Source organism: Arvicanthis niloticus, chromosome 1, assembly GCF_011762505.2.
Source record: "Arvicanthis niloticus isolate mArvNil1 chromosome 1, mArvNil1.pat.X, whole genome shotgun sequence".
NCBI lineage: Eukaryota > Metazoa > Chordata > Mammalia > Rodentia > Muridae > Arvicanthis > Arvicanthis niloticus.
Genome location: NC_047658.1, coordinates 16766908 through 16781496, shown reverse-complemented (window position 1 = coordinate 16781496; position 14589 = coordinate 16766908). Strand labels below are relative to the sequence as shown.

Genomic DNA, 14589 nt, shown 5'->3' with positions numbered 1-14589 from the left:
TCCATGTATTTAGTTTTATGTTGAGATCTATGATTTACTTGGGATTGAGATTTGTGAAAGGTGGCAAATATGGATCTATTTTTCAGTCCAGATATTCAACAACAGAGGAAGAGATACAAAAATGTGGTTCATGTACACAATGGAATACTATTCAGCTATTAAGAAAGAGGACATAATAAAGTTTACAGGCTAATGGATAGAACTAAAAAATATCATTTTGAGTGAGGTGATCCAGTCACAAAAGTACATATATGATATGTACTCACTCATAAGTAGATATTATCCAAAAATATTATAGCTTACCCAGGATAAAATCCACAGAAATCAAGAATGTTAACAAGCTGAAGGGCCTAAGTGAAGATATTTCCCTCCCACTTGGGAAAGAGAAAAAAATCAGTCACAGAGGGCAGATGAGGTAGAATCCTGGGTGGGACAAGAGACAGGACGAGAAAATGAGGACATAATCAGGTAAATGGGAGTGAAAAAACAGGAGTGGAGCCCTGAGGACCTGCAGAATAAATAGAAATGTACAACTTCAGGGACTGGGATGCAGTGTGATCCTCTAGAATTTACCAGAGACCCAGGAGGTGAGAGAGTCTCAGGACTCAGTGGGAGGGAACTTAGATGAAATGCTCATCAATTGGGAGATAGAACTTGTATAGTCCACCTTCAGTAGAAAGAAAGGACATCAAGTGTAGGGATGAGGTGTTCATCCCACAGTCCAAAACTCTGACCCAGAATTGTCCCTGTGTAAACAGAACTGCAAGGACAAAATGGAGAAGAGACTGAGAGAAAGGAGGTCCAGTGACAGTCCCAACTTGGGATTCATCTCAAGGGGAGGTGCCAAGGCCTAACACTGTCTGATGCTATGGTGTGCTTACAGACAGGAGCCTAGCATGGCTGTCCTCTTAGAGGCCCAACAAGCAGCTTACTGAGACAGATGCAGATACTCACACACAACCATAGGAGTGAAGTTGGGGACCCCTGTGTTTGAATTAGGGACAGGCTGAAAGAAGTTGAGGAGAAAAGCGACTCCATAGGAAGACCACCAATCTCCACTTAAATGGGTACCTGAGATCTCTCAGACACTGAGCCACAAAGCAGGCAGCATATACTAGCCAGCCCAAGGTCCCTGACACATATACAACAGAGAACTTTTTTGGCCTCAGTGAGAGAAGATGTGACTAGCCCTAGAGTAACTTGAGGCCCCAGGGATTGTGGAGGCCATGTAGGGTGGAGTGTGATGAGGAGGGGTAGATAGGTTTGGTTGGGTGCGGGATGGGTATAAGTGATCCAACTTGAGACCCATAATATGGGCAAGCACAAAACCCTAAATTTATTAATGACACTTTTTTGTGCTTGCAGACAGAATCAAGTTGTCCTCTGAGATTTTCTACCCAGCAGCAGAATCAAACAGATACAGACACTCACAGCCAAATTGTAAATGTAGCTTGAGGATACTCATGGAAAAATAGGAGGAAGGGTTATGAGCTCTGAACAAGATAGGAACTCAAAAAAAAAAAAAAAAAAAGACTAAGAGTAAAATTACCTGGAATCTTGGGGCTCTCAGATTCTGAACCACCAACCAAAGAATATACATGGGCTAGACCTAGTCCCCCTCCCCCAACCACTCATGCACACATGTAGCAGATGTGCAACTTGGACCTCATGTGGGTCCCAAACAACTGGCCAGAGGCTATCCCAAAAACTGTTGCCTGTGTATGGGATATGTTCTTCTAGCTAGGACGCCTTGTCTGGCCTCAATAGAAGAGTAAGCACATAGCCTTGCAGTACCATGGTGGGGCGACACCCAGGGTACACCATCTGCTCCGAGGAGAAGGGGAGTCAGTGAGTCAGCTATAAAGTGAATATGTAAAAAGTAGTAATAATAATAAATAAATAAACTCTAACATTTCCTTAGTTGTGAGATTTATATTGTTTCTTTTGTTTCACTTGAGGACATATTACACGTTAGATTGTTTATGTCATATAGCTGTTTCTTTATTAGGATACACACATAGGTGTCTATATATACATTTATATACATGTATATGCATATATTTTGTTAAGAGATTCATCCATGTCTTAGGTTTTAGGTATTGGCCTTATTGCAGGTAAATGGATGGAACTAGAAAGAAGTCAGAGTAAGGTGATCCAGAAATACAATTTTCATGTTTTCTCCTATATGTAGATGCTAGCTTTTAAGATGTAGATATCTGTGTTTTCTGTGGAACATCTACAGATTAAGTAGCTCGCGTGTGACCAGTTGAATTGTAACATTTTCTATGTGGTAATTTTCTAAGTGGTAATTTTAAAAAGTTTTATTTAAAGAAGGAGAAATTAGAAGTGGATTGGGTCAGGAGAGAGAGGATACAGTAGAGTAGAAAATAAGAAAGGGAGAACTAGCATTACAGGTCGTTTCTTCTATGAACTTATATGAATTATAATATATGTAATATATAATATAATATATAATATATTATTATATATTATAAAATATAAATTATAATATACAGGAAATTAAGTATTGCTGATTTGTGAGGGGAATGTGTAAGTATGATCAGAAGGTAGTTTTCAGAGTCTTCTTCCAACTGCTTGTGTCCTGGGTATTAAACTCTGATCATCTGAAGGTGAGCCTCTTAATATGCTTCTCTTTGGACCACAAAAGAAGTATTTTGAAGAACCATAGGGAGCTGTTATTCTGTATAAGATTGTTAAAATATGTACCTGCATAAAATTTATTTAAATCATATATATATTTGATTATATATATATAAAATCAAATATATATATATATATATATATATATATATATATATATATATATATTTGAAGACAATACCCCACCTTGACACCACATACCAATAAATAAAGTCCATGGTAGACCCTGGGATGTATAGTTTGGTGTTGCCGTCTTTTTTGGTTACATTGAACCAAAATTTCTCATTTCTTGGTGTGGGAGGATTTATTATCCCACCTCATGCTGAATTTTCTACATATCTATGTATGCAGCTACAGTAACCTGCTATATACTGTACCTAGTCATTATAAATGGAGCCTGAGCACAGCTCCAGAAATGTACAGTGACCTCCTCCCTTACATTCCATTTTTCTGAGATTGTTATTTTTTTAAAAAAAAAAAAAGCTGATATATGTATTTGAAATAATGGACAAAATCTAAGGGGTGGCCACAGCTAAAAATACTTCTCACACTGGTTAAGGAATATATTTTGCTGTGGCCAAGACACAGCAGGAAAGTGATGCCTCATCTGTGTTCCCACTGTCCTTTGGTTTCCATGTCCTACTCTAATGTCCATCATGTTGCAGCTCTGTGGTGAAACCCATGACTAATTAGAGTCTCTCTCACATTTGTTTTGAACAGTGACAATGTCTCTTTTGATTCACTGTCAAAAGTACTATCTACTCAAACCTAATATGACATCACTGCATCCAATTTAATTTCTTTAGATTTTAACTTGAACTTGACCTAACTAGCATATTCTTGTTGATACTTTTTGGATGAGTAGTGTCTGCAAGTGCAATTAAATATAAGGACTTCTTGCCATCTAGTCATTCATTAGCTAATTGGTTCAACAATGTAATACACAATGAAAAATTGTATTGTTACATTCCATTGCAAAACCTTCCTGTAATATTTGTCTTGCTTCTCTGAAAGAATATCCTAATAAGAATTCAGTTTTCACTTTAATTTTCCAAAGTAATTTTCACCCTTACCTTTTTACCTTGTCTTTGCTTTTCATGGCAGTCATGCTTTCAGAGATTAAGGTTGTATGCCATACATATGAAGTGGCCGAAATGAAAGAAGCAAAATAGAGTGTGTTCATGTTTTCCTATTTGTTGCTAAATCAAAAGAATCTATATTGCAAACAGTCCTATATTACAAAGAAACACACAGAACATGACACAAGAACAATCTGACCCTTGGAATACCAAGGGCAGAACAAAGGGTAGAAGGAAGTGAACTTCATAACAGAATTCCATCTCAAGGAAGCTAGATGGTTTTAAGATGCATGGGCTTATTATGCAGAATTGCCTGCAACAGAAATACATTGTGTCTAAGCATATTCTAACTCTTGTCTAAGATCAGATAGAAATGTTGAATACAACACACATGTTGACCTCTAAGATGAAATAATTTGCAGTTTCTTTAGAAGTGGTAATATGTTTTATGTATTTCTCTAACATGTATTTGTATACCATAAATATCTATGAATCAAAGCATTTTATTTTCTGGTGAACATGGTCTAATGATCAGACAATATATGTGGTGGTTTGAATAAGGATGCTCCCATAGGCTAATATAGGTGAATGTTTGTTTCACAATTATGTACTATTTGGGTAAGGACGTATATTCTTTCAGGAGTACCTGTGCCCTTCTATGTTTTGGGTGTGTGTTGTATTCTGAAAGTGAGCATGGAAATTTCAAAAGCATGTGGCAAGCTCTCTCTCTCTCTCTCTCTCTCTCTCTCTCTCCCTCTCTGCTGTCTACCTATTGATTACCATATAAATCTCTCAGTGAATGTTTCTATGCCATGGCTGTGTGATTTCTACCATTATTATCATGGTGAAATAGCAATCTAAATATGTAAAGATGCCTTCAAATTAAATAATTTGCTTTATAATATCCTTAATCACAGAAATAGAACAGTAAATAAGCCAAAAGATATGTGTGAAGTTGAAAACAGATTGATCAACATAGCAAATCCCAGAAAACTGGCAATTAAGAAATATTCTATCACAAAGCAAACAATGAAGTGAAAACACTCAGGAAAAAATAAACAAAAATTGAAAGGCACCAACTCAGCACTAGAGACACTACAGTCTCAGATGTCCACAATGGAAAAATGGATAATAAAATTGTGGTTCTTGCAGGCAAATGAATGTAACCAGGAAATATCATCCTGAGTGCAATAACCTAGTCTCAATAAAACACATATGATATATACTCATTGAAGTGGATATTGGTCAACAATCTTGGAATACCAGTGATACAACTCACACACCATATGAAGCTCAAGAAGAAAGAGCAAAGTTTGGATCATTTAGTCCTACTTAGAAGGGGGGACAAAATAATTATGAGGGTTAGAGGGCAGGAGGCACATGTGAGAAAGATAGAATTGAGAGGAAGTAAGTGGTAAGGATCTGGTGTGAGAAGAGATGGGAGAAACTACAGAGGGTCAGAAAATTAAATGGAGGTGTGGAGCAGTGGAGGACAGGAAACTGTGGGTAGAAACTAGAAAGTCCCAGATGCCAGGGAAGAAAGAGGTTGCCAGAACCCAAGTGGGATAACAGTGACCAAAATACCCATCAAAGGGGAGATACAACCAGTAGAACCCATATCCAGTGGTTAGGCATGGCCCTCATTTGATTCATTTTGCCACCCATGCAACTCAAGATATTACCCCAGATTTGCTCCTGTGTAAAGGAAATGCAGGGACAAAAAGTAGATCAGAGTCTGAAGAAAAGGCCATCCAGAAACTGTTCCAACTATGGGCAACCCATCTGCAGACACCAAATCCAGATATTATTGTTGGTGCAAAGCACTTATTGATAGGAGCCTGGCACAGCGGTTTCCTGAGAGACTTTACCAGAGCCTAACTAATAAAGATGTGGATGCTCACAACCAACAACCATCAGCAGAGCACAGGGATCCCAATGGGGAATTTAGGGGAAGAACAAAAGGAGCTGAAGGGTTTTGCAACCCCATAGGAAGAACAACAATATCAACAAGCCAGACCTCTCAGAGTTCCCAGGGACTAAATGACCAACCAAAGAGTACACAGGAAGGGACCCATGGCTCCAGGTGCATATGTAGCAGAGGATGGCCTTATCTGACATCAACAGGACAGGAGGCCTTTGGTCCTTTTAAAGCTCAATGCCCCATCCAGAGGGATGCTATGGCCTTGAGACCCGAGTGGATAGGAGTGTAGAAGCAGGTGGAAGGATTTGTGGAAGGGAATCTGGGAAGGGGGGACAATATGTCTTATGTAAATAAATAAAATAACCAATTTAAAAAAGTTTTACTTTTTTCAATGAAGTATATAACATCTATATTACCTCTGCTGTATAATTTTAGAAAACCACCTTGCATAATACTCTCTTTATCTGAGCTGAACCTGCATGCCTCTCTCCAATACAGTCTGCACATAAAAGATGATGAAACATCCAATCAGGCACATCCTGTTCCTGAGCTCTCAGTTTATAAATAAATGCTAGTTACATCCCAGACATATTTTTGTAGTTCTCCAGAATAAGATGCTTGATTTTTCCTCATGTATCAAACATTAAAATAGAAGAAACTTCTACTGTTCTTTGAAACAATAGAATTGTTTTTTCTGATCAATGGAAGTAAGAATCTTACTGAAGTTAGACTGAATTTTGAGAGACACTGTGCTCTAACAATGTTCAGTTTAAAAAGTAGAATATAATAGAATATTTGGAGTCAGAAAACAAATCAATCAGTTTATGCTACACTGATAATTATAGGACAGTAGGCCAACAAGGGCACACAGTGAAACTATGTTACAAAAAACATATAAGGAGTCCAAAACGTAAAATAAAACTGATGGTTTCAGTATAAAGAGAGGTTAATACAATTAGATTAAGAAGATTTTAACATACACAACCATATCATATTACACCCGAATCAGACATTTAGCATACTGTGGAACTGGTTAAACCATAATATTTAATTTACTATCATAGATAAATTTTAATTTTAAACTAAATTTAAATGGATATTCCTTCTTGAATGTTTTTTGTGCCTGATACCATGACTGGAGTTTTTTTCTGGCCTTAACAAAATAATGTAGCACTTGGGGGCAAAAATCAATCCAAGCAGTGCTATACTGGAAGCCAAGATGGAGAACACTTCCATAGCCACCATGACCTTCCCCTTTGTGCTATGGTAGACAGGGAGGAAAGTGATCCAAACACAGAAGAATACCTGCATGCTGAATGACAGGAACTTGGCCTCATTGAATGTGTCAGGCAGATTCCTGGACAAGAAGGCCATGGTGTAGCTCCCAAGTGCTAAGGAGCAGAGGTAGCCCAGGACAGTGTGGAAGGCAACTGTGGAACCCATGTTGCACACAATGATGATGTGACCATGCTCAGTATGAGTATCTTGATCAATGAAGGGTGGAGAGGTAAGCAGCCAGATTCCACAGATAATAAGTTGGATCAGTGTGCAGAAGGGAATGATGAAATTAGGGGCTCTTGATGCCATTAACCACCTCACCATTCTAGCTGGAACGGTGGCCTTGAATGCAATAACTACTGTAATAGCTTTGGCCAACACTGTGGAGAGAGCCACAGTGAACAAAATTCCAAATGCTGTCTGCTGCAAGATACAGGTGGCTGTGTTGGGCTGACCAATGAAGAGCAAGGAACTGAGGAAACAGATGAAGAGGGTCAATAGCAGGGTGTAGCTGAGAGCCCTGTTATTGGCCTTGACAATGGGTGTGTCTCTGTGCTTCACAAAGACTACAAGAACCACAGCTGTGAGTACAGAGAAGCCCAGTGCTGTGATGGTGAGTGCCATCCCCAAAGGCTCTTCATAGGCCAAAAAGCTCACAGATTTCTGGAGGCAGTGATTCTTCTCTGAGTTGGCATAGTGACTTTCTGGACACTTCACACAATGATCCATATCTGTTCAGGAATGAAAGTGACTGAATAAATACTCATGTTTCACCTTCCCCCTAATATATTAATTATCCCCAGCTCATTGAAGTGCTTCCTGAGTCACCTTCCTTTATTATTTTAGAAAGACATTTTTTAAGGACTCTGAAATTATTTCAAATTTATGCAGTGCTTTTTGCCTATGGTGACATAAATTCCAAAACTTCAATTCCTTTTCTCTGTCTTTGTATGGTTTGCCTAAATTTGTGATTTTTTTTTGCATCTATTTTATGAGTCATAATACTTCAGAACAATACTTTATAAATGTAATTTGATTCTGACATTATCTTATGAAATATATCTAATTCTGGATATATACTTTCTACAATACTGACATTATTGTTTGAAATTCACTTCTTAAATGGTGTTTTATTATTTGAGACCCATATGTACTCATTTTGATAAATACCTTGGATACTCCAATTTGGTTAACAGTCTGAATTATTTCAAACTATTAAATGCCATATATTCTTGAAGCTTAAATCCTTCACTAACATTATGTTGCTAAATTTATCTATGGCATTTGTTAACACATAGAGACTGAACTATTACTAAGTATTTAAAAATAGGTTTTGAATACTCTGCTCCTAAACATTTGTGAGTTTTACCTTGAGGTAAAAAGCATGCTCCTCACTTTATAGTGTCATATTTCTATTACATTAGACTTTTGTGTATTTCTGAAAACTATCACCTCATCAAGAGATTGGGTCTCTGTTTTATACTTTAAGTTGACATTTATTGAGTTAATTTTCAGAAGAATCAAATTTCTCCTTTGACACCATGTATTTTTTCTTTAACGACCATGGAACTCTACTCATTTTTCTCAAGTGATTTACACATCCACAACTTGTCCCTTTGCCCTCATCATGAGCATTTTGCTGTTGCTTTTTTATTCTACAATGTATGCTTCAACAGCAGAATTATATCTTTGACTTAATTAAGGAACATGATCTCTGTTTCATTAACTAATTTATCTAAGGATAACACTTTATTTTAGAATTAAGTTTTGCATATTCTACATCTTTCTTCAGTGTTATCTTGAATTTTAAATTTTTCTCATGTGTGTTTTCACCATAATTTGCCTTATATGTAGCTTCAAAATGCAATCACTGAAATCAAATTGTGCAGGATTTTAGATACTTGACTAAAGTTTGCCTATTCTGTGCATACTGAAAATATCTGTGGATGTACCAGATAACATAAGTGCAGGGAAGAGATATTCATCAAAGGAGTATTTCATCCCTGAAAAACCAAAACCACAGGAAATTTCATGGTGGTAGGTATTCATATCACATAAGGATGAACTCAATTCTGCCATTGAACTTAATCTACTTATTGTCAAATCTTATCTAAATGTTTGGTTTTATATTCATCCATAAGGGACACACTCATCCTTACTCCAAGAAGCCTATCTTAAAAGTGATCTGTGATGAAGAACAAGATATATGACTATGGATGATCATGAAGTAAGTGATGCTTTAATCCCTATTCATAAACAAGTACTTTATAACTATCCATTCTAAGGTTTAACATAAATAAATGCATAATGGTTAGAAGAATGGGGATGCAAATTGTCTCCTTCCAGAAAATACCTGCATTACTTTAATGAACTCACAACAAATAAGAATAACTTTCATGATTGGTTCTGCATATATATGGTTTTGTAGAAAAAGTGAGGAAAATATCTTGTCCATCTTTACTAAACTATATCCTTCAAAAATAGTCAAAGAAAGAAGTTAATTATTTTACATGTGTAACAGTTGATGACTAAACTGGTTTCCCTGGCACGGTCTAAACATAAGGGTCATAAAGATGACCATAATTTAAACCAAACAGGTAATGTACCAATATGAATAATATTCTGAAACAGTAAAAGGGATGATTAAGGATGGAACAAATTGACAAGTGTTAGTGGGAGGGGAGTATACTGAATATATGTGGGCAGTTGTAAAAGTGTGACATTGAACAATGGTAAAAAGCATGGAGTATATGGCCTATCCCCTCAAAATGAGATAGATTAGGCGCAGAACATTCTATTCACTCTATTCCTCCAGACCTTATCCCTCAATGTCATCTTTAGTGATGCAACAAAAGACCAGCTGAAGCCTACCTTCCTCCCCCATCTTTAATAGATACCACAGATTATCCCCTTCTATTCTACCTCTGCCATTCATTGATGTATACAAGCTTCCAAATCCAACAGACATGCCATGGTAAACTATGGGCCAGCCATATCCTCTAGAAAACCAAGTAAACTGGCCACACAACTTCACCTTTCTGGTTTGCCCTGTTCAACACCCCCCCACACACCACCACATACACACCATTCCCAGCTCTGCAGCCTTCTGTGCCCTTGTGCTCCCATCTTCTATGGATTCCACAGATCTTGACCACTACCTGCCTCTCCCCACTTGTTGCTTTGTCTCATATAGCAATTTCAGTATAAATAGTCTGCAAAAGGTAGGCTAAAACAGACCTGCACTTCTACTGCCCCTGAAAGCCAATTCCCTCAGGCTTGTTTACAACTCTATAGCATAATAATTCAATTTCCTTTTTTTTTTTTGGAACCCATCACTGACATATCAAAAGGACATTCTCCATGTCACTTTCTGCCTACACCTTCTAATACGAGAAGTCCCTCTCTGTGAACACACCTGCTGAGCTGGCAAGTAAAACCACAATTACACTATTGACATATTCAGAGACATAACATAATCTAAGGAACAATACACCCATATCACAAATACAAATATTAAAAATTCAGCTCTGGGACATATAATTATCCCAATCCTAGACACCTAGGTGATGGTAGAACAACACAATCAATAACAGTTAAGGCAATATATCTACACTAGAGCAGAGGTCTCCTATCACATATGACTCTAAATATAACACATACCTGAAGAAAAAAGAAAAGGCTATACACAGATTATGTAAAGATGATAGATGTCCTTAAAGATGATGTAAAAAAATCCTGTAAAGACAACAAGGAAAACAAACAAAAACTTGGAGGAAATTAATATATCTCTTAAAGAAAGCCAGAAAAAACAAACAGTTGAAGTAAATAAATAAAACTGTATAGGACCTGAAAATGGAACTAAGTCAGTAGAGAAAAATAAACTGAGAGAATTATAGATATTTTAGAAGAAATACATCCCTCAGTCAAAGAAAATGTTAAATCAAAATTTTCTTAAACAAACAAACAGTATATCTGTAACATTTTGAAAAGACCAAACCTAAGAATAACTAGTATAGAGAAAGGAGGGAAACCCATCTTAAAGTTCATAATATGGTTTAAAAAAATAATCTAATTTGTTTTTCTGAACTAAAGAAGGAGAAGCCTATAAAGATACAAGGAGAACTTTGAATACCAATTGTATTGGAGCAGAAAAGAAAGATCCACGCACCACACAATAAAAAAATATAAAACACATATAACAAAGAAAGAATATTAAAAGCAGCAAGTGAATAAGATGAAGTAGCAAAACAGACATAGTGTAATTTCAACTGACACCTCATTAGATACTCCAAGTCGAGAAGGGCCTGGACAGACTTACTGCAGTCTCTAAGATGCCAGCACAGATGAGTCTACCCAGCAAAATTTTCAATCAAAGTAGATGCAAAAAAAAAATACTTACAATGAAGTCCTATAGCCCTATAAGATGTGTAGAAAAACTCCAATTTATTGAGGTTAACTACATTGACAAAACCCCAGGAAATAGAATACTCTCACTTTAAAATTAATAGAAGAAAAACACACATTACCACCATCACTACCACTGCTACCACCACAACCGAGCAGTCACAAATGTGCAATAAAAAATTTCAACAGTCATTGGTCATTGATTTTTCTCAATACCAATGATCTTAGTTTATCGATACAGAGATAACAGATATACAGACACAAAACTGATACACAGAGAAATGTTTGTAGCTCTTGGTGCCTATGTTCCGCGTGCCTCTCGTGTCCCCTTTCGCCCATGGAAAAGAGACACGTGAGGCAATATTCGGGTGGTTACCACAGTGAGGCTTTATTCATATAAGCAGAAGCGGAAAAGACGAAAAGACAGGAAGAGGCTCTGCTTAAATACACCCTAGAGTGACGTATTCACTTCTGATTGGCTGTTCACTCATTACCCATAATATGCCCCGGGATGGGCAGTGACTTTGGCGCCTTTTGCCTTTTTGCACCTGCGCAGTCCATTGTTTACTAGTGGGAGGACAAGATGCCCGCGCCATCTTGGAATGGCGAATGCTGACACGCTCACTGTGGCTCCCAACAGTGCCTACATAAAAATTAATAGAGGAAGTCTCCTATAAAGAACTCAACAGCATAATGGAAATCTTGAGAACAAAAAGGTAATCATACACGTATGTATTAAATAGCAACAAATAATAGCACCCTTATTCATAATAGCCAGAAACTGGAAGCAACCCAGCTGTCTCTCATCCAAAGACTGGATACAGAAAATGTGATTCATTCACACAATGGAATACTATTCAGCTATTTAAAAAGAGCACATCATGGATTTTGCAGACAAATTGATGGAACTAGAAAATATTATCCAGAGTGAGGTAACACACAACCAAAAGGACATGGATGGTATATACTCACATTAGCTAAAATATATAGAATATCCATGATATAACCCCCAGACTATAAGAAGTTTAGCATGAAAGGCCCAAGTGAAAATGCTGTTATCTCACTTAAAAGAGGAAACAAAATAATCACAAGATAAAGAGGGAGCTTACTGGGTTGGAGAGTAGAAGGGGAGGAGATAAGGTATAGGGCACAGGGGAAAGAGAAAGCAAAAAAAAGCCCTTTGGGTTGGAGAATGATTGGAAGAACTATGCAGCATCAAGGGATGGATAGGAGGGGGTTGAGGAGAACCTCTAGAAAGTCTCAGTGACCATGGATGTGAGAAGATAAAAGGACTCAAGGGGGTGACCTTATCCAAAATGATGAGTGGGGATATTGAGCCTGAAGAGACAACCTTCAATAGATAGATAGGACCCCTATTGGAGGGATGAGGTCAACAGCTCACCTACAAATTTTTTGACCCAGAATTTCTTCTGTCCAAGAGAAATGCAGGGACAAAAATTGAGCAGAGACTGAAGGAAAGGTTGTCTAGTGTCTGATCCAAGTTGGAATACATCAAATGGGTAAGCACCAAACCCTGACACTATTACTGATGCTATGTTATTCTTGGAGACAGGAGCCTAAATGGCCGTCCTCTGAGAGGCACTACAAGCAGCTGTCTGAAACAGAGGCAGATAGTTCAACCAAACCAATGGACTGAGGTTTGGGAATTGTATTGAAGAGTTAGGGGAAGGCTTGAAGGAGATGAGTGTGATGACATCTCCATAGGAATGTCAACAGTGTCAATTAACCAGAAACTTTGGGAGCTCCCAGAGACTAAGCTACCAACCAAAGAGAATAAACTGGCTCTTTGTAGGCCCCCAACACATATGTAGCAAAAGAGTGCCTTGTCTGGCCCCAGAGAGAGTGGATGAGTCTAATTCTGTAAAAATATTATTTCCCAGATAAGGGGATGCCACCAAGGGCACCCTCTCAGAGAGATAGGGAAGAGGGATGATGGCATGAAGACATCTGGGAGAAGAAACAGCAAGGAGAGGTTAACATATGGGATATAAATAAATAAAATAATGCAAAAAATAAAAAAATTAGGACTTAAATCAATGAAAAATAAATATAAAAAACAAGACAAAGAATCAATAAAATGAAGACTTGGTTCTTGGTTCTTTGTGAAAATCAGTAAGATTAACAAATCCTTAACTAAATTAACTGAAGGTAGACAGAGACTTTTCACATGAAAGACCTAACAACAAACAGAGAATAAAGAGATACATTAAAAATTTGTACTCTACCAAACTTGGAATTCAAAATGCAATGGAAATTTTTATCATTTGATACTACTTACCAAAGCTAAATCAAGATCATATAAATAATTTAAATAGTCCAGTTACCCCACATCAAAATAGAAGCAGTCATTAAAATCTCCCAAAGAAAACCATGCCAGTTCAAGATGGTTTTAATGCATAATTCTCCTAGATTTTTAAAGAATATTTAATGCAAATATTTCTCAAATTATAACAGAAAAAGAAACAAAAGAAACATTTTCCAATGGATCTGATTAAGTGCAGTTACCCTGATACTGAAGTCACATACATTTAAAGAAAAGAATTACAGACCAATTTTTGTTATGTACATGGTGACAAAAATACTAAATAAAATTCTTGAAACTGCATGCAGCAATATATTAACCCAACATTGTATTAGGCTTTATCCCAGAGATTCAGTGATGGTAATATACAATAATATGTGAATGCAACATATCATAAAAATGAACTGAGAGAAAGAAACAAATGGTCATCTAAATAGATAAACAGGCCTTTAAAAATTTAATGTACATTCATTACAAAATTGTTGAATAAATTAGGGACACAAAGGCCATATTTAATTGTAAGGAAGGCAATTTACAGCAAGCACATAGCCAACATCAAATGAAATGGAGAAAAACACAAATTAATTCCAGTAAAATCAGGAACAAATAATTTGTTTATTCTCTACATATCTATTGGGTACACTACTCCAAATTTTAGCTAGAGCAATAAGACAACTGTAGGAGATCAAGGGAATAAATTCCAGAAAAGAAGAAGTCAATATACAATTATTTGTGAATGATATGATACTATGTACAACTCACCATAAAACTACCACCAGGAGACTCCTACATCTCCTGCAGGTTCAGAAATGTGTTTGGATAAAAGATTAACTAAAAATAAATCAGTAGCCCTCCTATATACAAAAAACAAATGGACTGAGAAAAAATAGGAAAAATACAACCAATTCACAAAAGCCTCAAAT

At 36.9% G+C, this 14589-nt stretch overlaps 1 protein-coding gene across 1 annotated transcript in view; it reads right to left on the bottom strand.

Moving 5' to 3' along the window:
• Positions 1 to 6738: 6738 nt before the first annotated feature.
• Positions 6739 to 14589, bottom strand: part of LOC117716623 (vomeronasal type-2 receptor 116-like) — a 29847-nt gene continuing 21996 nt past the window's right edge. Inside the window, exon 6 of the mRNA XM_034513708.1 lies at positions 6739 to 7670. Coding sequence (XP_034369599.1) covers positions 6739 to 7670 — 932 coding nt within the window. The remainder of the gene's footprint in view (positions 7671 to 14589) is intronic.